This window comes from Misgurnus anguillicaudatus, chromosome 8 (genome assembly GCF_027580225.2).
Source record: "Misgurnus anguillicaudatus chromosome 8, ASM2758022v2, whole genome shotgun sequence".
Taxonomy (NCBI): Eukaryota; Metazoa; Chordata; class Actinopteri; order Cypriniformes; family Cobitidae; genus Misgurnus; species Misgurnus anguillicaudatus.
The window spans coordinates 29,374,355-29,399,320 of NC_073344.2; the positions used below are offsets into that span (position 1 = coordinate 29,374,355).

The following is a 24,966-nucleotide window of genomic DNA, read 5'->3' on the forward strand; positions in this document are numbered from 1 at the left end:
TCACTGAGTTGATAAGGGTAACGCCTTCTTCTATCGTTGTAAACAGTGTGCTCGTGCGCATGCGCAGTCGCGGTGCACTCTAATGGAGGACATGTCTGCCGTATAATCGTCTTTTTCTGCGCTGTTTTTCTTCGTTCGTGCCCTCAACGACTCTCGTTTGCCCCCTCGACACGCGTGAGTAAACTGCCCTCTTGCCTCCTGACAGAAAGCATCGTGTTTTTATGAGCATCGCGTTTCTGTTTGAGCTCGTGAGTGTCGGTGTTTACAGCAGTTAGCATCGCAGCTCGTCAAAGTTTTGAGCGGATCAATAATTCATTTTTAACAGATTAGCCGAGACTTTAGCGAGCTGTGTTTATAAACACGATCGCGTATGTGTGTGTCTGGACTCGAGATGTGCGTTTGTGTGACAGTTGTACGTTTTGTGTCATTTCAGCAGCTTTAGCCGCGCGCGTGTTTGTTTTGTTGTTGTTTTCGGGGTCTGAGTTTGACAGATTTTTTGCTTAGAAACTTTAAATGATCCTATTGGAAAGATCACGAGAGATCTAGTGGATCTGTCTGATTTAAGACTTAGATTGATCAGATATGGTGTTAGTAACGGGCTAATGTCAGTTAGCATGCTAATGCAGTCTCTCTGTTTTGACACGAGCTTTGACATTCCTAATAATAACAATAATAAAGCGGCACTACTTCATATACTATTTGTTTAAATACAACAACAAACAAAGCTGACTTTATCTCCTACACTAAATGAAACTTGTTTTGCATACTTTATTATATGTTGTGACTTTTCAAAAGTTGATTTTAACTTTATTTCTATAACTTTAATGAATTGTAAACTTTCATATCGTTTTTAAAATAAAACGGCATAGTGATTTTATATCTTAAAATGCATGCACGTTGTAGGCTAAATTGTGATTTTTAGTAAGTTTTTTAATAATAATAATTAATAAAATAGTTTAATATTTTTTTTTTTTAATGTATAATAGTGAGTTTTACATGTTGTGATCACACTGTGATGTGACAACAATTCCAACAAAACAACAAAAATTGACTTACATTACTTAAATTTACTTACAGCAAAATAATGTAAACAAATATGCAAATAGTACTTTTTTACAAGTATCATATATAATTTTCAATGTAAACTAACTTATATTAATATTTTATACTATTTTTTGTGATCCTTTGTAGAGTACACCGTAAAAAATTATTTTTACTTAAAAAAATTAACTTAAAAATATTAGTTTAAAAAGTTGTCAACAAATATTTTTAAGTTAAATTAACTTAAGGCAAATTAAGGCAACCATGTAACTTACTTTTAAAGTTTTAAAACTTAAAGGCCAACTTTTTTACACTGTATTGTGGTAGCAGCGCATAAGTTTATGGGTTCCAACTAGAGATGAGCCGATAAATGCCAATACTAACACCTGACTGATATCGGTTCTGAATCGCACAGCGATATTATCCACAGCTATTTCATGTACTACGGTGTTTGTTCAGTAAGTCCTTAGCGATCTGAAATCACTGTTAGTTTGAGTCGTTTATAACATGCATTTAATTATGCAATGTTGCCTTAATGTTGTGTTTCAATTTGCGAAGTAGCAGTCAAGTTTGTTTGTGCACTGAAAACATGCAAATTGATTTTATTTTTACAATGTGAAAAAAGACACATGCGCAATTTATTTTTATTTTATATTTTTATAATGCTCATTATTCTATGAGCTTTTTTGTTTTATATTGACATTAATGTCTTTAAACTGCTTTGTTTTTTCATACAGGACAAAATGGCTTCGGACTCTGTGTCTCAGAGCTCTCAGAGTCTCGGCATTAGGATCATGACCTTTCATCCAACAAAAGAGGAGTTCAAAGACTTCAACAGATACATCACATATATGGAGTCACAGGGTGCTCACAGAGCGGGCATGGCAAAGGTTAGCAGCTTCTTAAAGTTTGTGACTAGAGCTCCACGATAATTTGCAAGTGATTGTCACACGCATCTCTTCAGTAAAGCCGGTTCCTTCATTAGTAGTAAATCACCATCAGCTGCTTTTAGATGGAGCGACATTTACTACACAGAGCCGTAGTTCACTGACAAGAGGGGAAATATCGCATTCATAATTGCGGATGAATTGCCTGCCATTATGAATGTGATATTTTCCCCGCTTGTCAGTGTAATTTGTCTCTGTGTAGTAAATGTCGCTCCATCTGCTAATGGCGATTTACTACTAATCAAGGAACCAGCTTTACTGACGTGATCCATGTGACAATTGCATGCAATTAATCGTGCAGGCATTTTTGTAACTGTTGTAAGATTGTCATCTGGTTGTTGTGTGTTTATTTTGTCTCATCTCTGGATGTTTGTGATTGGCTTAGGTTGTGCCTCCCAAAGATTGGAAGCCCCGGCGCACGTATGACGACATCGATGATTTGGTAATTCCCACCCCTATTCAGCAGGTTGTCACCGGACAGTCAGGTCTCTTCACTCAGTACAACATCCAGAAGAAACCCATGACAGTCCGCGAGTTTCGCAAAACTGCCAACACAGACAAGTGAGTACTAAACCTTGATTCAATCTGATACCACAGATGCATTAAACTTAACACTCTAGCTAAACAATGCAAAAGTCGTGGGTTTGAGAATTTTTTTGAGAATACTGATGCTATCAAATTGTATTTAAAGGGGACATATCATGAAAATCTGACTTTTTTCATGTTTAAGTGCTATAATCGGGTTCCCAGTGCTTCTATCAACCTAGAAAATGTGAAAAAGATCAACCTAGTAACTTAGTTTAGGTAAACCATTTTCTGCAAGTATGTGAAAAAAATAGCTCATTGAAATTTGTCTCCCCTTGTGATGTCAGAAGGGGATAGGACCGCCCCTTAATCTACACTATCTAAGTGTCCAACCACAGCAATGTCAATTTTAACATCTTATAATAAATTATCTATAGGGTATTTTTAACTAGAACTTCACATACGTACTCTGGCGACACCAAAGATTAATGTTAATCCACCAAAGATACATATTAGTCCTTTTTACCTAATAAAAGTTTCTGGTCTTTAAGTGGATGTGTAACTAAACCTCTCTCTAAATTTCTCATTGCAGATTTTGTAATCCCAGATATGCTGATTTTGAAGAGCTGGAGAGGAAATATTGGAAGAATTTAACATTCAACCCTCCATTATACGGAGCAGATGTTAGCGGGACCCTCTATGATCCAGTGAGTTATTTCACCTGCTCTTTACCGGTGTGGATTTTTTTTAAGGGTTATAAGTTCATGTTTATTTTTTATAACATATGACCGTCTGTGAAAAACAATATGCTAAGTGTTATATGTTATAAGCAGGGCCACACAAATCTACAGACGTTTTTAGCTTAATCTGCAGAATTTTTAATATTTTAAAAAGATATCAGAGAATTGAAGCTGTAAATATTACAAAATTGCATTTAAAATAATTACTTTTTTAATGCTTACAATGAAAATGAATACACCAAACCGATGAGTCCTCTGAATTAAACTGGACCAACATGAACCAAATAATTTGCGTGTCAAGAGAGTTATATTTTGTATATAAAATGACATGGGCCCTGTCCAAAATGGCACAATCCAGACTTGTGGACTTCCTTAGAGTCCACACTTTGATGACGTCATGTAGTGCAGACCTAAGGGACCCTTGACGCAAGTCCACGAGGGCGCACCGGAGTTGTATTTTGGGACAGACTTGAGCGGTACGCCAGAAATTGTGAACTCTTCTCATCCATCATCTGATTGCTCTTTTGCACAGACTTCTGGGTTTGTAAAGTGTTTGGAGCCTGCAGCAGTGCGGGCTTCTCCGTAGACCTCATCAAGTGTGCAAAGGGGGCGCTGATGAGCACACTTTGGAGCGTAAAAATGACAGATTGGACACCCTATGGACTCCCCTATAGACTAAGCATGCATACGCAATTTAAGGCCACAAGATCGAAGTCCACATGAAGTGCGCCATTTGGGACAGGACCATATATTATTGTTTATAGTTTATACAATGTTTTTTATATCTTATAACATTAAACATAACAAGAGCTCTTTCGCCTTGTAAACAGATTTGACATGATCATATGCTGATCAGTGAGCTCTCCTTAACTTCCAGGAAGTTTAATTTCATCTCAAATATTAAATGGTTTGTGCACTCCATCATTAAAAACACTAAGTTTTCTGCGGAAATCTGCCGGCGCAGATTCCGTTTGGGTTTGGTTATAAGCATTGTTGTTTAATGCAAATACATACATGTCTTTATTTCTCCTGTTAGGATGTGATGGAGTGGAACATTGGTCATCTGAACACTATTTTGGACATGGTGGAGAAGGAAAGCGGCGTCACAATTAAAGGCGTAAACACTCCCTATCTTTATTTCGGCATGTGGAAGAGCACATTTGCCTGGCACACGGAGGACATGGATCTCTACAGCATCAACTACCTTCACTTTGGAGAACCCAAGTCCTGGTACAGTACAGTCACAGCATTTATACTATCAAAGTCCCTTTAGAGAAGTTGGCCATGTTTGCAACACCTCCAGGCAGTTATTTCATTCATATTTCAGACTAAAATCCTATCTATTTGAGAGATCACGTGCTAAACACCTTTTATCAAGGTAATTTCAACTAGTGCACATGCGTACAGTTTAACAAGTGCCTCATGGGACTGTAGAGAGCTCCTCCCTAAGGGAGTGTTTATTGATTGCCGATTGGTTCTTTTAAGTGGAAGGCGGGACTTGCATTGTCCCCCTATTCATTGTAATAGGAGTGCTTTTATTATATCCAGTATCTTTTGTAATATTAACATTATGATTTAATTTGAATTAAAAGTGAGCTTTTCTGCAGGTATGCTGTGCCTCCGGAGCACGGGAAGAGATTGGAGCGTCTTGCCAGAGGTACGGTAGTATTCTGTAAATAAATTATTCTTCATAAGATTATTAACTCATGACATTTCTGATTTTGATTGACGCAGGATTTTTTCCTGGAAGCGCGCAGAGTTGTGAAGCCTTTTTACGACACAAAATGACTTTAATTTCACCGTCAATTCTGAGGAAGTATGGCATTCCCTTTGAAAAGGTTTGTTCTTTTATATATTTACGCAAAGCGTTTACGTATCATATCGTGCATTCAAGTGTATTTTTTCTCTTCTGTTGTTCGCATTTCAGGTGACTCAAGAAGCAGGCCAGTTTATTGTGACCTTCCCGTTTGCATATCACGCAGGGTTTAATCATGGCTTCAACTGCGCAGAATCCACAAATTTCGCCACCCAGCGCTGGATTGATTACGGCAAGCACGCAACATTAGTAGGTTTGAATTTATGTACAGCAGGGTGGTTTTGATCAGTGTTGGGGAAAGTAACTTTTAAAAGTAATTACACATTACAATATTAAGTTACTTCCCAAAAAAGTAACTAATTTAGAAATTGCATATTTTTATCGAAAAAATGTCAAGTTCTGGCCTGCCATCTCCATTTCTGACTCGGACTGTTCCCACTAAGGCTCGCATAGATTGCGTAATTCTACGTGACTACGTTTAGTTCAATTCATTTTTTTTATCGAATTACACTGAAAAGTAACTCGCATTACTTTTTAAAAAGTAACTTAAATATTAATGTGTACATTTATAAAGTAATGCGTTACTTAACTCGTTACTTCAGAAAAGTAATATTACGTAATGCATGTAACGTAATACTTGTAATGCGTTACCCCAACACTGGCTTTGACTTTGTTAAATCCCTTATGGGATGCCGAATATTTCTCAGGACTGTACTATGGAACCTCAGATAATCTTGTTTGGTGGTTTGTTTGTCTCTCCCCCCAGTGTTCCTGTCGGAAAGACATGGTGAAGATATCCATGGATGTGTTTGTTAGCAAATTCCAGCCAGAACGATACAAACTCTGGAAGGCCGGAAAGGACAACGCACCCATCGACCATTCAAAGCTCACACCAGAAACACCAGATCTGACAGATGGGAAGAGCGGGATCCAGACGGGAGAGCTCGGTGACGGCAGCGGAGCGGAAGCAGAGGAGAATTCTGAAGAACCGGAGCCTGAAGAGGAGCAGGACGCAAACACTGATGCAGGGGTTGAGGAGAAAGCAGGAGCGCTGGTTGGGGAGAACGTGGATGGAAAGCTGGAGAAAGATGAAGAGACGGCTCTTGGTGTTGAGGAGCCCAGCAGCACTTCAGAGCAGAACAACAGGTGTGTAGAAACAGTTTGTCAAACGCCACTAAGTAATGCTAGTTGTTGATCTTCTGTAAGCTTTGAACCTGTAAACTTCCTTGTATAAGTTAACATTCATATAATCCCTCTGATGTCCTTCATGCTGCAGCCGTCCAAAGCAAATTGCAGGGCAGAAGCGCCTCAGACCCACCAATGACACCGGAGCGCAGGATGAGGACAATCAAGAAGAAGAGGACGTTGAGAAGAAAGCTAAATTCAGTCAAGATGAGACAGATGTCAGGAAAGAGCAATCCATCTCTGCTGATCCAGGTAAATATAGTCATGTATATAGAGATAATGTTGGATGTGTTTAAACATTTCAGGTGTTTTTAGTGTTTTTCTTTCTTTCTTCAGGTGGAGGAAATGCTGAGGAAACCATGCAGACAGACACCCCCCCTCCGAAAGTGGAAGATAATCAAGCCCCTCCTCCTGACGCAGAGAAAGAGATCTCTCCATCAAACCAGCAGCCACATCCCACCTCCAGCAGTGACATCACAACTCGGGCTCACGAAGGAGATGACATCATAACTCCTTTCGAACCCAGTGATGTCTCTTCATCTTCACAATCCAACAGCATCGGTGATGAGTGCAGTGATATCGACATGGCTCAAAACAATGATGTCACCTCTCAGTCCGATGCCATCACTCAAAGCTGTGACAATCATACCAAACCTGATGATGTCACTCAAAACGGTGATCTCGCTGATGTTCAGCTCAGTGACATCACACCCCATTCATGTTCCAGTGATGTCGTTTTAGCAGAACAGTCTGCTCAGGCCAGCATTAACTCCACCCACATATACGATGTCACTCCAGAACCCAGCGACAGCACCATCAGCCCCAAGCATGAAGCCAGCAATATCTATGATGTCACCCCTGAATCTAGCGACAGAACCATAAACACCATCAGCCCTAGTGAAACAAGCCTTAACTCCACCCACATCAGTGATGTCACCACGCAACCCACCCCTATACACGAACCTGGCATTAGCTCCACTCACACCTATGATGACACTACAGAACTTGGGAACAGCACCGAGCCTGATTTTAGCTCCGCCCATGTTTATGATGTCACCACAGATCCCAGCAACCTCCCTGTCAGTCCTAAACACGATGATGTGACCCTGAAACCCAGCAACAATATCGCCAGCCCTAAACGTGAGCCCGACTCGAGCCCCGCCCACACATATGATGTAATCGCAGAACCCAACATTAACGCTGTCTGTGTTAAGGTTGAGTGTGCCCTTAGCTCCGCCCACACAGATGATGAGACCAGCGAGCCCAGCAACAACTTCATCAGCATGCAATGTGACCCTTCCATCAGCTCCGCTCACACAGATGATGATACCCTTGAGCTCAGCAACAACTTCATCAGCCAGAAAAGTGACCCTGTCCTTAGCTCCGCCCACACGTATGATGTCACCACAGATCCCAGCAACCTCCCTGTCAGCCCTAAACACGAGCCCTGCTTTAGCTCCACCCACATAGATGATATGACCCTGAAACCCAGCGACAATATCGTCAGCCCTAAACGTGAGCTTGCCTCAAGCCCATATGATGTAATCGCTGAACCCAACATTAACAATGTCTGTGTTAAGGTTGAGTCTGCCCTTACCTCCGCCCCCAAAGATGATGAGACCCTTGAGCCCAGCGACAACTTCATCAGCATGCAATGTGACCCTGACCATAGCTCCGCCCACACAGATGATGAGACCCTCGAACCCAGCGACAACTTCATCAGCCTGAAAAGTGACCCTGTCCTTAGCTCCGCCCAGACTTATGATGTCACCGCAGAACCCAGCGATTCTAAAGTCCTGGATCTGTCGGAGTTGCCGTGTAGCTCTGTGTTAGCAGGCAGCAGTCAGGTGAACCAGCCTTCGGTCCAGTATATCTTCCAGAGGACTCTGAGCCCAGCCGAGGTGCTACACGTCCACAGCTACGCTAAAGGAGATTACAGCGAGCTGGAACCTCGCATCAAGCCCGAAAGAGATCGAGACAGCGATTCTTCAGATACAGAGTCTCAGGTAATCTGAATGACTCAATACGTGCGGTCGTACTGAATATTGACCAACCTCAACAGCCCTAAAACAGCTGTGCTGATTTTACTAATTAAAATCTCTCTCTGTGTGTGTGTGTGTGTGTGTGTGTGTTTCTGCAGAAAACATCTCGACTCAAACTCCCCAGACTCCCTCGACATCATCCTGCGATGAGGGACAGTGATGAAGGTCAGATATCTCACTGATTCTGTGTGTGTGGCATCAGCCTATTAGATTCTAGTCTAAACCGGATCTCACAGTGTCTGGAAGTGATCTTTAGGGGCAACCTTTAGGTCTCTCGTGAATCCAACACGGCAGTGACTTAAGCTGCAGTTCATCGACTGGCCACTAGGCTCCAAAAGGAAGTCAATCCCATAGACCTCCCATGTTCATGACAACTGTGAGTTTTTTGCAACTCATTCGTTTGAATTAAGCCTTAAAGCATAATGAAGGGCGTGGCCACTTGAGTGACAGGTGGATTGCCAGTGCAGTCACTATCATTGAGCTAGGCAGCTGTGGTTTCAACCTGGTGCCTCAGCTCCACCCACATTTCACCTCTTTGCCCATTTTTAGTTATCTGGGAGTGATGCGCTGCCAAGATGTCAACGTCTGGCTCCGCCCACTTTGGGCTTTAAAAATGCTCTTTAGAAACCTACGAGTGATGTCACGGACTCTACGTCCATGTTTGATACAGTCTATCAGTCCATCATGAGTCACTTTACATGAAATAAAACAACCCAGAATGTCCGTAGGACCGTATCTGTAGCCAGCTGATCATTTATTGCTTTCACTTTAATCCAATATTTTCACGGGGCAGTTGTGGGGACCGCTAGGGTTGTGCCAATAGACGATACTATCGTGTATTGACGATCGTCAGACATATAGGCGATAGCGGGCTTTCATGACAATAGTTGCCGATTGTTGTTGTTATTATCATCATAGTTTCACATTAACATGCGCATTGTGTACTTTTCCTCGCATGAGGTTTGTGTGCTTCACTTTGAGCAAGATAGCTCGTAACGTTCGCAGATTCCTTCTCGCTCGCACATAAGCGAGTGTGTTGTTGCCACTCCCGGTCATGTAGAAAATTTTAGAGCACCTATGGGATTTACATTTAGGCATTTAGCAGCCTATTTTATCCAAAGCGACTTACAAAGATAAGGAAACAATAAAGCGATTTGTCATAGGGTGGCAATAATACAAGAAGGTCATAATTCTGAAACAATACCTGTTGAGAGAGATAAGAGAGTTAGTTAAAGGCAGTTTTGGAAGGAGTAATGGTTGTGTTGCCCAGTTGAATGGATGGGTCATGCTTTATCTTGGCTTGTCCTGGAAATACAAGCAGCTCCATCTTTGCTAGGTTCAGCTGAAGGTGGTGTTTCTTTGTCCAAGCCGAGATGTCGGCTAAGCGTGCTGCTCTGGTGGTATTGTCTGGTTGAAATGAGAAGATCATCTGGGTGTCATCAGCATAGCAGTGGTAGGAGAACCCATGTGCCTGTATGATAGGTCCTAAGGATGTTGTATAGATGGAGAATAGGAGCGGACCAAGCACTGATCCCTGGGGGACCCCAGTGACCGTCTGGTGGGCTTTAATAACACTCTCGGTTTAAAGGCATCAGTTTTAAGAAGGTTGCAGTAGGACAGTGTTGCCCTTAGAGTAAGCTTCTTTTTTGTCCCCTAATCAAGTGGCTTCACATAAATGAGTAAAAAATGAACAAGTAAATAAATGAGTAAACTATTGCCCCGCCCCCCAATACTATCGTGTATCGCCGATCTTATAGGCTGATGATTGGATGATCTCACAAATGGGCGTATAGCCCAACACTAGCAAACGCAGTCATTTTCACTCCATGTGATCTGTTAGTCTGTATATATATATACCAATGCGCTTTGTGTATGCATTTCATGTGCAGAGCTGCAGGAGGCGTCAGAAGAGGACGGTCTGGACGGAGAGGCTTGGGCTCGACCTCTAACCCACCTGTGGCAGAACAAACCGTATAATCCAGAGATCGAGCGAGACTACAACAGAAAAAGGGGTCTCGTACCACCCTATTGTGCAGTATGCATGCTTTTCCAAGCATACCAGCAGGTCAGTCGATCTGTCACACAGGAAGTTTTGCAATTATATTATTCTAAGTATTGTGTAACATTTCAGTTTAGTTTAAACAATGATGCACTTGCAACAATGACACAGCATACAGTAGAGCAAAAAGGAACAGGTTTTATTATTCAGTAGTATTTTCCATGCGGTCAACCCACTGCCAGCATTACTAATCTGTTTATTGCTTTCCTGTTACTGTGGTGACATATCTAAACTCCCTGTACTTCCTGTCTGATTTCCTGTTTGTGCGCAGACTGAAGGTGGCGACCGCGAGCCGGCCATTGTGCTTCCAGGGGGTCAGATGAAAACCAAACCTCTGATTCCAGAGATGTGTTTCAGCCAAACCACAGAAGACGGCGCAGATGTCCACCTGTCCACACCTCACCTGGATGTAGGAGGAACCAGTCTGCTTATCAGCTGCTCGCACTGCAACGTCCGCGTCCACACCAGTGAGTTTCTTTCACTTAGTCGTTGGACTGTTTCATGCATATTTCAGGGCAAGATACAATCTCAATGGCTGGTTTTTATCAAAGGACATGTTTAAGTATTGTTTCAAAGCAATAGTTCTCAAGCTTGCTGTTTTAAAGGTTGAAATGAAAACGGCATCATAAAAGTGTTGCGCATAGAAAGCAGTGATGTTATTATATTAACATGAAGGGTCTATGATGAAGTGGAGCCAGTGAGAGTTTTCAGTATTGACTTTGTTGTGGTAGGATAGGGTGTGTTAAGTGTGATCAGTTTCAACTTTTTTGTTCCAGGTTGTTATGGTGTGTCTGCAGTAAAAGTCACAAACAGTTGGAAATGTGCTCGCTGTAAAGCCAATGCCTTCACAGAGGTGAGACACACATCCTGCACAAACACTGCAAAAAATGACTTTCTTACTTAGTATTTTTGTCTGGTTTTTAGTAAAAATAGCTAGAAATTCTTCAATTAAAGGCGGGGTCCACGATGTTTGAAAGCCAATGTTGATATTTGAAATCACCTAAACAAACACGCCCCTACCTCAATAGAATCTGGACCTTCTGTTGATTGACCCGCCCCACACATACGCAACCCGGCAAGGATGTCGATTAGTTGACACGCTCTTTACTGCAGATTGGCTATAAGTGTGTTTTGGTAGTCGGCCCGTCTTCTTTTCCAAAGCGTTTTTCAAACATCGTGGACTCCGCCTTTAAGAGCTTTTTCTTGATGAGCAAAATGACCTAAGAAAATAACTCTAGTTTATAGACAAAAAATATACAATTTAAGTATATTAAACTTAAAACAAGCTAAAATATCTTCCAATGGGGTGAGAAAAAAAACTAAAAACATGTTTTCTTTTTTCCTAAACACTTAATTTCAGCAAAATTTTCTCACCCCATTGGCAGATAATTTTGCTTGTTTAAAGCACAAATGTACTTAAATTGTATACTTTTTTCTATAAACTAGACTTATTTTCTTAGGTCATTTTGCTCATCAAGTAAAAGCATCTTGATTTAAGAATTTTTAGATATTTCTACTGAAAACAAGACAAAAATACTAAGAAAGTCATTTTTTGCAGTGTACTCGTCCTCAAAACACTATATCAACACTGCAAAAAAATGACTTTCTTACTTAGTATTTTTGTCTTGTTTTAACTACAAATATCAAAAAATTCTTAAATCAAGATATATTTTCTTGATGAGCAAAATGACCTGAGAAATGAAGTCTAGTTTTTAGACAGAAAATATCAAATATGATATTTGATTTTGCATAAAACAAGGAACAAAATCTACCAATGGGGTAAGCAAAAATAAAAACTTTTTTTAAAACAAAGAAAAAAATCAAGAAAATTTGCTTACACCATGGGCAGATTATTTTGGCTTGCTTTTTGCCCAAATGTACTTAAATATGATATTTTTATTTTTTACTTATTTTCTTAGGTCATTTTGCTCGTCAAGAAAATGCATGTTGATATAAATATTTTCAGACATTTGTACTGAAAACAAGACAAATATACTAGGCAAGAAAGTCATTTTTGCTGCACTTTTTAATCAATTGTTGCATTGACTTTTAATCGGCTTCACTGTCACATCCTCTCAAGTTCACAACAGTTAATTATGAACATGTTACACTAACATATAACAACCTGAGAGTGTTTAAAACATTGTTATTGCATTAAATAAAAAATATGAATGGTACCTGAAATTGTTTTTATTGAGTTTATTGTAAGATTCTGATGTTTTGTTGGTTTTCAGAGCTGTTGTTTGTGTTCATTGAGAGGAGGTGCATTACACAGAGCCAATAGCGACAGGTATGTAATCCTAAAGTCCACTAGATGTCAGCACTGAGCCTTTATGAAACATGAGCAGTGATCTCTGAGAACGTGACGTGCTTTAACCACAACCGTTTAACTTCTGTTACATGCAAAGTCACGAGAGCTTTTGTGGTTAAGACAGTGTGCCATTTCATTGAAGTGTGAAGTGTACAATAAGATAATAATCCTGTAAATATTGATATATCACTGTCCTTATTTATCACCAACATCTCAGTATTACATTTTTACATTATATAAATTTTTTCTTGGACGTTATTACAAGTGCAAATGGGAATGGCAAACTAATATGGCAAAATATTAATAAATTAATTGGAGCGCAAAATAAAATGGACAATGAATGTTTGGAAATAAAAGTTAACAACAAGTTGATAAATAACCCAAAAGAATTGGCAACGGAATTCAACAATTTCTTTATTAATTCTGTCAATGAAATAACCCAAATGTTTAGTCCCTCAGAAATAGATCGTAAGCCTACTAATCCTGGACAACCGATTTTTAGGTTAGAGCAAATAACCGATCTGGAAGTGGCTAACATTATTAAGTCTATGAAACCTTCAAAGGCCAAAGACGCGTATGGCCTTGATACACATTTTTTAAAAATACATAAGGATGTGCTGGTTTGCCCTATAACACATCTGATTAATTTATCAATTAAAATGGGAGTTGTTCCATCAGGATGGAAGGTAGCTTTGGTCTCACCAATTTTTAAATCAGGAGATAAAACAAACATTTTAAACTATCGCCCCATCAGTATCCTCCCTGTTGTATCTAAGGTTGCAGAAAAGTGGATTGCCAAGCTGTTGAATAAACATCTCAGCCATGGCCATTCTCTTCTGCATCCAATGCAATTTGGTTTTCGCCAATATCACTCTACAGAGACAGCAAACTGTGTTCTTATAGAAACAGTAAAATCCTTGCTTGATAAAACCACCTGTGTTGGTGCAGTCTTTTTGGATCTAAAGAAGGCGTTCGATACAGTAGATCATCGAGCCCTTCTGTCTAAACTGACTCACTTTAATTTCGATGAAAATGCGCTAGTTTGGTTTCAATCTTATTTGTCCAATAGAAAACAATCTGTGAGTGTTAGTGGCATTAAGTCATCCTACCTTGAATGTTCGGCAGGGGTCCCACAAGGCTCTATTTTGGGACCAGTATTGTTCTCTGTCTATATAAATGATTTGCCAAATGTCTGTCAAAAAGTCCATTTTCAAATGTATGCTGATGATGCGGTTATTTTTACACCTGCTAAAAGCACATACGAAGCATCATCTACCCTTACATCAGAACTGGAGAATATACAGCATTGGCTGTCTAAATCTTGCCTATTATTGAACAAAAAGAAAACTGTAGTTATGATTTTCAGTAAAAATCCCATAAAACTGGAGCGGTCCAATGTGTTCCTGGGGGGAATGGAACTTGACATTGTGGAGGAGTTCAAGTACCTCGGTGTCACACTGGACCAAACACTCTCATTTAAAAAACACATTAAACTTACAGCGAACAGAATCAAATTCAATTTACAAAACTTTAAACAAATTAGACCATCAATGACTGTTACTTCTGCTAAAATGTTTTTACATTCAATGATATTTTCACATATAGATTACTGCATTACAACCTGGTCACTCACTGGAAATACAAATTTAAAACCCATAGAAATGTTATTTAAACAATCTATAAAAATATTTGATCAAAAACCTCTATCATTTCATCATTGTAATATTCTCGAAAAACACAATATGCTACATTTTGAAAATTTTATTCATTTTAAAAATAGTTGTTTAATTTTTAAAGTTTTTCATGGACTTGCTCCACCATCACTATCTACATACATTAAACCAAGGTCTGACAGAGGTTATTGTACCAGAGCTGTACTCAGAGGAGATATAGAAATCCCCCTTAGAAAAACTACCTTTGGACAAACTGTACTGTCTATCAGAGGAGGTCAATTTTGGAACAGTATCCCAACAAACATTAGAGAATGTCCAACCTATTGTACTTTTAAAAACCATCTTAAACAATTTCTTAAAAGTTCCCAGCTCTGTCATCATTTTAACTAGTCTTATTGAAGTAATATAATCTGTCTGAATGTGTGTTAATGTGATTCGTGTTTGATTGTATATTGTTATATTCTTACGTGATGCACTATTTTGTATGTTGTTGTTTTCCTGCCTCGGGACTACAGGTGCAAATTAGCATTTATGCTATAACCTGGCTCATTTACAGTCTTTACAGTAATGTTAGACTGTTCATTAATGTGCATTGTCCCGACTAAATAAACAAATAAAAAAAAAAAAATACATTAACTCTTTCCCCGTCAGTGTTTTTAAAAAATTTGCCTGCCACCGCCAGAATTTTTTATGATTTTCACAAAAGTGAAATGCCTTTTCAGAAAATGTTCTTCTTTAAATATATAAACAACATAGACCCTCTGCTTTTAAACAAAAAATAAACCTGTTTCATCCTACCTTCATTTGTTCTCTTTTATCACCTTTCAAATAGGACTGCATAACAAATAATCGCTACTAATCGTTTGCAGAATAAATGTTTTTGTTTACATCATATATGTGTGTATTGTGTATAATAATTCTGTATATATAAATACACACACATGCATGTATAATTTTAAGAAAAAAATGTGTATATATTAAGTATTTATATATAATACAAATTAGATATAAATATCAAAAAGTATATACACATGTAAATATTTCTTATATATATATATATATATATATATATATATATATATATATATATATATATATATATATATATATATATATATATATATATATATATATATATATATATATATATATATATATATATATATATAATGTGTATATATATATATATATAATGTGTATATATATATATATATATATATGTATATATATATATATATATATATGTATATATATATATATATATATATATGTATATGTGTGTGTGTGTGTTTATTTATAAATACACATAATTATTATACACACACACACACACATATATATATATATATATATATATATATATATATATATATTGTAGAGCTGGACGATATGGCCAAAATTTTTATCATGATATATTTCTTAATTTCGGCCAATACGGTATAAATCCGATAACAATATGCAGATTAAAAAAGCCTCAGGAAAAACTCCCAAGATTACTTGCAATGGATGTCTGAACCACAAACAAACCTCTGAAAAAATAAATTTGCCAATGAAACCTATAAAACTATATCATATTTAAAATAAAATAGGGATAAATATATTAATGTTCACCTTTAATTCGTGTTTAGTTTTCATACAAAAGAAGTGATATCACTGTCCAGTAAAACAGACTTTCAGGCTCAGTTTAATAATATTATAAGTGCACCCTGAATGTCAGTAAATGCTGTAATGCAGGGGTCTCAAACTCAAATAGGCTTGGGGCCATTTCTGAGATCGACATCTCATAGGAGGGACGAAGAGCTATTTTAACATTAAAAAGCACAATTATTTGCTTTACATTTATAAACTATTATGCATTTTGCCACCAGGTTGTGTTTTGATATATTATGGATTTATTCAGTCACAGTATTGACTTTCATAGTTCCATCTGTGTTAGTCAATAGTTTTGATAAATTTGCTATTATAGTAATATGTGGAGAAAATAATAAGTCAACGTGACCTTAAAACTTTTCAATGGTAGTATTTAATGTTACAAACTGTTAGAAAAATAAAAAAATACTGATCTACTTGTAATTGCTTAGCAAGCTAGATATATTTGATACTAGACATTATATTATACATATTACTCATAACCAGGTGACATAGCAGCATACATACTTATCTTTTCTCCTCATCTTTACCCTTTTCTAACCATGGCACTTTATGACTGAAGGCAATTTTTTCTCACCAGTAATGTCTATCGAAATATCAGAAATGCGTTTAGAAACATATCACTGTTATCGAAAAATATTATACCGCGAGATCTATTGATATTGAATTATTGTCCAGCTCTAATATATTGTAAACAAAAACTTTTATTTTGCAAACGATTAATTACGATTAGTTGTTATGCAGCCCTACTGTAAAATATGGGTAGGTTTTTTTCAAAAATAATTGCATTTTTGTAAAGGACTTTTGTTATAGATCAGATTCAGAGCAATTATCAAAACATACACAGATTTCTTACTGTTTGCCCTAAGGGGTTGCTTCCGACTTTTATAAGTTGGGTAAGATCGCCACCTGGTGGATAATAGCGGAAATATGGATTGCTGGAAAAACTTGTTATTGGCAGGGAAGCGTTTTCCCCTAATTTACGAGTGGAAAGAGTTAATGAGGAATGTGGAAAGAGTTCATGAGAATTTGGGGAGGTGCTTAATTTTCATAATAACGTCATCATGAGAAAATCGTTTTATAAATCAAAGTTAAATATGACCGGGATATGTTTCTTTATGGGATTTAACCTGTTTTCAGGATGTCTTAATAAAATATTCCAGATTATTAAGCTCAATTAATAGGGTTTGTTTTGTAAGAGGGATTTCAACTAATAACAACCAAAAAAATTTTTGTCTATAAACAGCGTTATTTTATGTGGATTTATTATTTACATTTTAACTTTATGCAAAACTGTGCATATGTGGTATTCAACGTTATGCAGACAGGTGCATTTTGAAATTTTTAGGAGAATCTCTTGATAGAAAAGCAATATAATATATATAAGTACTTAATGAACTGTATTGTTTTTAATTAATAATGCTACGTACACACCAAACGCGTAGCACCGCGATGCTCGCTCTAGATTACTCGCGAGATTTAACTTTGTGTCATGCAAATTTTTCGCTTGAGTTGAATATTCTCAACTTGTGCGAAGGCGCGTTTGAGGTGAATAGCGCGTGTTTTCGCGGCATTCGCGCCGCCCTATTTGTGTCATCGCCCCGCGCGAGGACATATCTGATTGCGTCTTTGCATTGACTTTGTATGTAATCTACTCGTGCAAATCGTTAAACTCGCGTTATGATGAGACGTTTTTATCTACATACACTACAAGTCCACTTACATGGAAGTCGCCGTCATGTTTCTACAGTAGCCCTAAACGGACAAACGTTTCTATAGAGCGCGTTTATCACTACATTGTTTGGATAAAATGATGACGTGTTTGTCCTGTGGTGGCTATCGTAGCTTCTCTATGCGTTTCGAAAGGAAGATGTGAGCTGTGAACTCAGCTGTTGAGTTCAATTCACAACCTCATTGCTAGATGGTGCTGTGTACTTTCAGTTCATGAACCTAACATGAAATAATATGTATGTGATTGTGCAGATGGGTTCACGTGGTGTGTGCGGTGGCCGTACTGGAAGCACGCTTCGTCAACATCACCGAACGATCTCCTGTGGATCTCAGCGGCATTCCCTTACAGAGATTTAAACTGGTGAGTTGCTCCTTTTACAGGATTACGTGCACTGCTCTTTACACAGGAAACAATTCCTCTATGAAGGTTTCCTTTCAAAACTTTATATGAGTGTGTTTGAAACTGAAAAACAGCACTACTGTACGCATAATGTACCTACTGTTATTTATACACATTTCCACTTCTCACGTCCTCTGAACTGACTTCCTGCGATTTGCAGAAGTGCTATTACTGTAAAAGACGGATGAAGAAAACATCGGGATGTTGTGTGCAGTGCTCTCATGGCCGCTGCCCAACGTCGTACCACCCCACCTGCGCTCAGGCCGCAGGCGTCATCATGCACCCGGGTGACTGGCCGTTTGTGGTCCACGTCTCCTGCTTTCGTCACAAAGGAACGGTGCAATCAGAGGTTTGAATCTGTGCACAGACATTACCACATCACATTTTACCCAATAGTCTCTTCCTGTTTCCTTTTAGAACAATACATATTGTCTGATCTTACTTAAAATAGTTCATATACTCAAACAGTTTTGGTTATACATCCATTCTTTGGGAATGAAGCCCATGGCCTTTATTACAGGAAAGATTTTCTGTTCTTCTTCTTCCTGTAGCGAAGCGCAGCAGCCATGAGATCTGAGCTCAGCGTGGGTCAGAGAGTCATCTGCAAACACAAAAACGGCCGATACTACCAGTGTGAAGTCATACAGCTGACAAAAGAGACGTTTTATAAGGTCAACTTTGATGACGGATCTTTCAGCGATAACCTTTTCCCAGAGGACATTGTGGTGAGGGGCTTACACTGTTCATGTTATAATTTTTTAAGACGTTTTTTGTGCAGTTTTTGATCGACTTGTGTTGTAGAACCGTGACTGCGCTCAGCTGGGTCCACCTCCGCAAGGTGAAGTGGTTCAGGTCAGATGGACGGATGGTCTTGTGTACGGAGCCAAATTCGTGTCTGCTCGTGTCATTCAGATGTACCTGGTAAACGTCTTGTGTTATTGTGTTTGTGTAGTATCCTTTGGATTAAGGATATTATTGCAAGATGTAATATGTCTCTCAGGTGTGCCCAGAATGTGTCTGTGAAGTTTCAGATCAAAATACCCCACACATCATTTATTATAACCAAAATGTTCAAAATGCCCCTATTTGGGCAGGACCAAAAAGCTGTTTTCATGCGTGTACCTTTAAAGGCAGGGTGCAGGATTTTTGAAAAACACTTTGGAAAAGGGATTCAGGCCGAGTACCAAAACACACTTGTAGCCAATCAGCAGTAAGGGGCGTGTCTATGTCTACTAACCGACAACGGTGCCTGGGTTGCGTATGTGTGGTCTAGCAAAAGATGGTTCAGATTCGAATGGGGTAGGGGTGTGTTTGTTTAGATAATTTCAAATATCAGCATTGGCTTTCAGAGATCGTGCATTTGGCTAAAAATAGATCTGATTCCTGTGAACACAGTCTGGGACAATAGTATCTTTAGCCGCATTAGTGCTACAACATGCTAGCAAACACATTCAGAAATATTTTACTGTTGAGTAACATTAACCAGTCAGTTAGTGGCTGTGGGCGGGGCTTTGTTTGTGTGACATCACATTAAAAGAATATCCTGATAATTTACTCACCCCCATGTCATCCAAGATGTTTATGGCTGCTTCCGAAACCGCCTACTTCCATACTATATAGTAGGCGAAAAGCAGTAGGTGAGGCGAGTAGTAGGGGCGGGGGCGATAAACAGGTATAATAAACCGGTAGAAACTTGAAAGATTTTGGACTTCTCAGGTTGCACACCCACGTTACGTTCTTGTGCATGTGGTCATGAAAACGTAACGTTTGTACACGTATTTAAGCACCACAGTTTTAAAACAAGTGAATTTAAGTCATTAAAAAACAACAGATCTATATGCGCGCACTGTTTCTGTGTGTGAGGAGCGAGCAAGTCGCGCAACCGCTGCTCATTAAACTCGTGAGTATTTTTGTCGCTTTATTGGCCTTAAATACACACATGCGTCAAAATTCTCATCTTTGCAAGTATCCTGATGAACACGACCATTTAGGTCTTAGGAGAAAGTAAACGGCTGAAAGAAAAAAAACGCATGTGTAACAGTAGATTGGATCCGGACTTTGGTCTTAAAGGGGAAGTTACCCAATTTTTGCTCTTGTCTGTCATACATGTTAATCAAACAGCATTGAGAGAAAATCTCTAACTGCTCTTAACTAAATCACTTTTCTATCTTTAATAAGATATACATTATTATTTATTATCATTCTTTCATCACTGACTGTTTATCTTCAGTGATCTTGAGTTTTTTACTTGCTTGTATAAGCTTTTTGTGAGAATTATGAAAATTTGATGTCATTAAAGATGATAATAACAGAAAAACCTTATTAACAGAAAAAAAAACTCTACCGTGAGATATATCATTATCATGATATAAAATTAATTCTTTCTCGATTGAAGATTTTGGTCATATCACCCACCCCTAGCAAGTAGTATGTCCGAATTCATAGTATTCAAAAAACAGTAGGGGAAAAGTACCCGGATGACCTACTACAGGGCTAGTCAACTGGCGGCCCGCGGGCCAAGTGCGGCCCGCCAATCATCTTTATCCGGCCCGCCGGTCACCTTTGGCCGTTTCTCAATCGGAAGACTGCAGCCTCCGGAGGTCGCATATGCAGACTGCATACGTCATCAAGTTTAATATAACTGAGCATTACATTCACAAATCATAAGCATATTACAACAATTTACGATTAACTAAGAATAATAGTCAACTTTATAATTGTTAAAATTCTGAAATAAGACTTAATGACATATGCAGCCTGGAAATGCGGCCTCCGGAGGCTGCAGCCTTATTGAGAAACGACCATATTCTGATTTAAATTCAGCGTGGTTACTTTTACCTTTCCACTGTACAAGACAACACAGAAAGGGGCTGTGTGTGGTGCCAACCATCTGCGGATTTTTCTGATCCAATTCGAGCTTTGGATGCATTAAAGAAAATAAACGTATGCGACTACACCGCATGTGACGCAGCGACCGGAAGTGATGTATTTCAGTGTGTTCCAATCAAAACTGTGTGCAAAGTTAAAATTATTAATTTTTGTTTTACTTTATCAGTAACACTTGAATACTTTAATTACTGGTAAGTAAATTATTAACTATACATATATTCGTAGATGAAAGGTTCTCTCCCATGACAGATTTACGATTAAACTACGTTTTCATGCCACTAGGGGGCGAACTCCCGACAGTTATATCTGTATGTAATGTACAATGGAAAGGCTGTTTAGCCTATATATTTATAAAATATTAAAAAAGAAAACATGTAGTGCAATTTTAGTCATTAGGAAAAGACTGGCTATATGTTGTGAATACTTGACATGTAACAATTAATGAAAGTTAAACAGTTATAAACAAAATATGTTTAGGAGTGTTGATCTTTTACACTTTTACTATTAACATTGGCTCTTACATGTTAAAGTGCAATTGTTTTAAATATTAATAAAGAAAATATGAGTTTTCAGGCTTTCAATTTTTTTCTTTTTTTTGAAAATGCATGTTTTAATGTTTTTTTCAAATATACTACAACAAAAGTAACAAAAACCCAACAACACACACACATATATATATGGTAAAAGTAAAAAATATATCAAAAGTAAAAATAGGGGTAAAAGTTTGGCCCGCATCATATTTACAATTTTAAAATCTGGCCCCCGAAGAAAAGTAGTTGAAGACCCCTGCCGTAAACCATTGAGGTCCACTAAAGTCCACTATATGGAGAAAAATCCAGTTTTCCTTAAAAAACTTAATTATCAACTGAACAAAATAAGATGTAAACATTTTGGATGACATGGAGGTGAGCAAATTATCAGGATTTTTTATGAAAGTGGAGTAATACTTCATAAGTAAATCATAACAGCATGTCTTATGAGACAGCTTCGGTTTAACTGGGATAAAAAGGAGGATGGATTTTTTTTTCATTGTAAGGTTGTTGTGTAAAAAGACTTTATGTCCTTGTAAAAGTGGATGTTGCATAATATTAAAATCTACTGTAATGGACCTTTGAATCTTCTCAGGTGGAGTTTGAGGACGGATCGCAGCTCACGGCAAAGAGAGAAGACGTCTACGCTCTGGATGAAGAACTTCCCAAGAGGGTCAAGTCTCGCCTGGTGAGCTCCGTCGTTTGGTTTGTCAATTGAATCCTCAAAATGTTCTCCGTGTTGATTTTTGCGCACGTGTGTTTCAGTCCAAGGCATCTGACATGCGCTTCGACGAGATGTTTGGAGAGAAGAAGGTTCAGGAAAGCAAGAGGCAGAGAGTGATCAACTCCAGGTACAGAGGGGACTACATCGAACCCGTCATCTACCGAGCCATCATGGAGTAGCCGGCAATGACGCGGCCTTCATCCAAAACCACCAGCACCCATCCGGCAGATTTTAGGAACCCTGCTTAGCGTTCGGAGAGCAGGGAGCAGATGCCTGGGTGGGTTTGACCACTTCCTCAAGACTCCTACATGTTCGTCCAGCGCATTAGTTTTCTGGTATAGATGTGGAGTCGAGGCAGGATGTTTATGTTGATTTTATCAGAGGTTTTTATTGAATTTTCATGGCCCCTATAATCTGTCACTAGCACTTACTGGAAACATCAGCAGCATTGTATTGTCCCTTTAGAAACGACCACAGGAAACAGTAGCTTGTCTCATTAACTCATTTATGTAAAATATATTTTGTATTTCCATTTCGTACCATATCTTCACCCGTCTTTTACAGAATGAAAGGTGCCATTTCATTTTTATGAATCCAATTTTTTTGTAAGATCTGCACTGTGCAGTTGAAATCCTGAATATTGTACATTGTTTGGAACATAATGAGTTTAATGAACGTCATCTTTGTTGTTTTATGAGCCTATTTATTACCTGGTGCTTTCTGAAAGTAACTTTCGCAATATCCACATGAGAAGTTGATGAGGTGTGTTTTGTTTCGGGAAAAAAATGCCAAGAATCTCTCACTTCCACCAGAGCCCTGCCTTGTTTCAACACATTTTTTATTCAGGCATTTTTTATTAATGTAGCTGCTTACTGCTGTCAACATATTATCAAATCCCCTGATGTTCTTATAAGCTATTTTTGCACTTTTTAACTATACTTGTATGAATTTTAACTGTTTCTCGGCCGTAGCCAAACTCCGGAGATATAAACGTGTGTCAGGGCCCATTGCATTGACATCAGCTTTTAGAGAAAGATTGTTCGAGTCCCTCCTTTGTTGGTTTGTTAGAGGGGAAATTTTCACCATAAATGAATTCTACAAGTTTTTTCTATGAAGAAACCTTTGTTTTATAAGACATGTTTAATGTTCATAAACTGTGAGATAGATTTTGTATGTAGTTAATTTAAAAATGTTACGCTTTCAGCAAGGTTTTGGCTGCCTTTTGTTTTTGAGTCTTGTTCTCACTCCTCTTATAAACACAGAGGCTTTATAAACTCATGTATTTTGTAAAAATCATTAATGTGCGTTAGTAAAGAATGTGGCCAACATCTTTTTTGCCTTGTAGTGATTTTTTTTCTCCAATGAATGATTCTTGCAGTGTATTGCAAAACCAAACTTTAAAATGAACACATTTAGAGTTTGTCATAATCTGCACGTTGCTGCCAATAATTGTTTTTTAAAGGAAAAAACCACCGTTTTTTTATATTTACATCAACTTAGACGAATGAATACATGCCTATCTTATTTCAATCTGTGCACTTAATCTTTGTACAGCGCGTCATGAATGTGTTAGCATTTAGCCTAGCTCCATTCATTCCTTAGGATCCAAACAGGGATTAATTTAAAAGCCACCAAACACTTCCCTTTTTACCCTATTTAAAGACTGTTACATGAGTAAGTATGGTGGCACAAAATAAAACATGGTGATTTTTAAGCAGATAAAAAAGTGAGAACTATATTGCATGGCGGAAGAGCACTTAGATTTCAGCACTTTGACCTCTGGCGCAATAACATCATAATATATTAACGTTTTATTTTGTGCCCCCATACTTACTCGCGTACTCATGTCCTTAAATAGGGAAAAGATGGAAGTGTTTGGTGGCTTCTAAATTCATCCCTGTTTGGATCCTAAGGAATGAATGGGGCTAGGCTAAATGCTAACACATTCACAACACACTATGCATGCATTGAAAAAAAGATAGGTATGTATTAATTTATCTAAGGTGATGCAAGAACATTGTGAAATATTGAAAATGGGTGGTGTTCCTGTTTTGTTTAATTCAGAAAAGCGTGTTTTTAGTGACACTGATGGCCGTTAAGTGAACTGCAGTCAGCAACTTAGCGCTAAGTGCACACACACTATTTTGTTGCCAGCACCTAGCACCAAAAATATATATTTTTGGACAAATGTTAGCTTGTTTCTTGAGACGCCAGTGCAAGTAGATATAATTGTTTACGTTCAGTCATTATTTAGTACTCGTTCCGCAAGATAGTATGCAAATACGACGGGGTGGCGTCATGAATATGCTAATTAGCGTATGATGTTAGTAACTGCATTTAGCAGCCATTGGAGTGGGTTTTAGATGCTAGTCGTTAAATTTGCTGGCAGCTGTGTCTGTAGGAAGCACAAGCCTAAACAGTAACTGCAATCAACACATAGATTATTTAACTGTATTTTTATAAGGTTCCCTTCTGACATCACAAGGGGAGACAAATTTCAATGACCAATTTTTTACATGTTTGCTCAGAATGATTTACTAAAACTAAGTTACTGGGTTGATCTTTTTCATGTTTTCTAGGTTGATAAAAGCACTGGGGACACAATTATAGCAGTTAAACATGGAAAAAGTCAGATTTTCATAACATATCTGCTTTAAAACTACACTTAATATGGGCGCAGTATTATTATACATGTAATTATTT

General features: G+C 38.1%; 1 protein-coding gene across 1 annotated transcript; it reads left to right on the top strand.

Moving 5' to 3' along the window:
* Positions 1-20: 20 nt before the first annotated feature.
* kdm4aa (lysine (K)-specific demethylase 4A, genome duplicate a) lies at positions 21-23,591 on the top strand. The gene is made up of 22 exons (XM_055212930.2): positions 21-174; positions 1,779-1,931; positions 2,374-2,549; positions 3,106-3,220; positions 4,290-4,483; positions 4,861-4,910; positions 4,988-5,091; positions 5,181-5,318; positions 5,836-6,215; positions 6,346-6,506; positions 6,591-8,260; positions 8,395-8,461; positions 10,186-10,361; positions 10,627-10,822; positions 11,132-11,208; positions 12,590-12,645; positions 17,973-18,081; positions 18,281-18,469; positions 18,672-18,845; positions 18,922-19,041; positions 22,135-22,227; positions 22,305-23,591. The coding sequence occupies exons 2-22, from the start codon at positions 1,785-1,787 to the stop codon at positions 22,440-22,442; spliced, it is 4,530 nt and encodes a 1,509-aa protein (XP_055068905.2). The 5' UTR covers positions 21-174; positions 1,779-1,784; the 3' UTR covers positions 22,443-23,591.
* Positions 23,592-24,966: the final 1,375 nt, after the last annotated feature.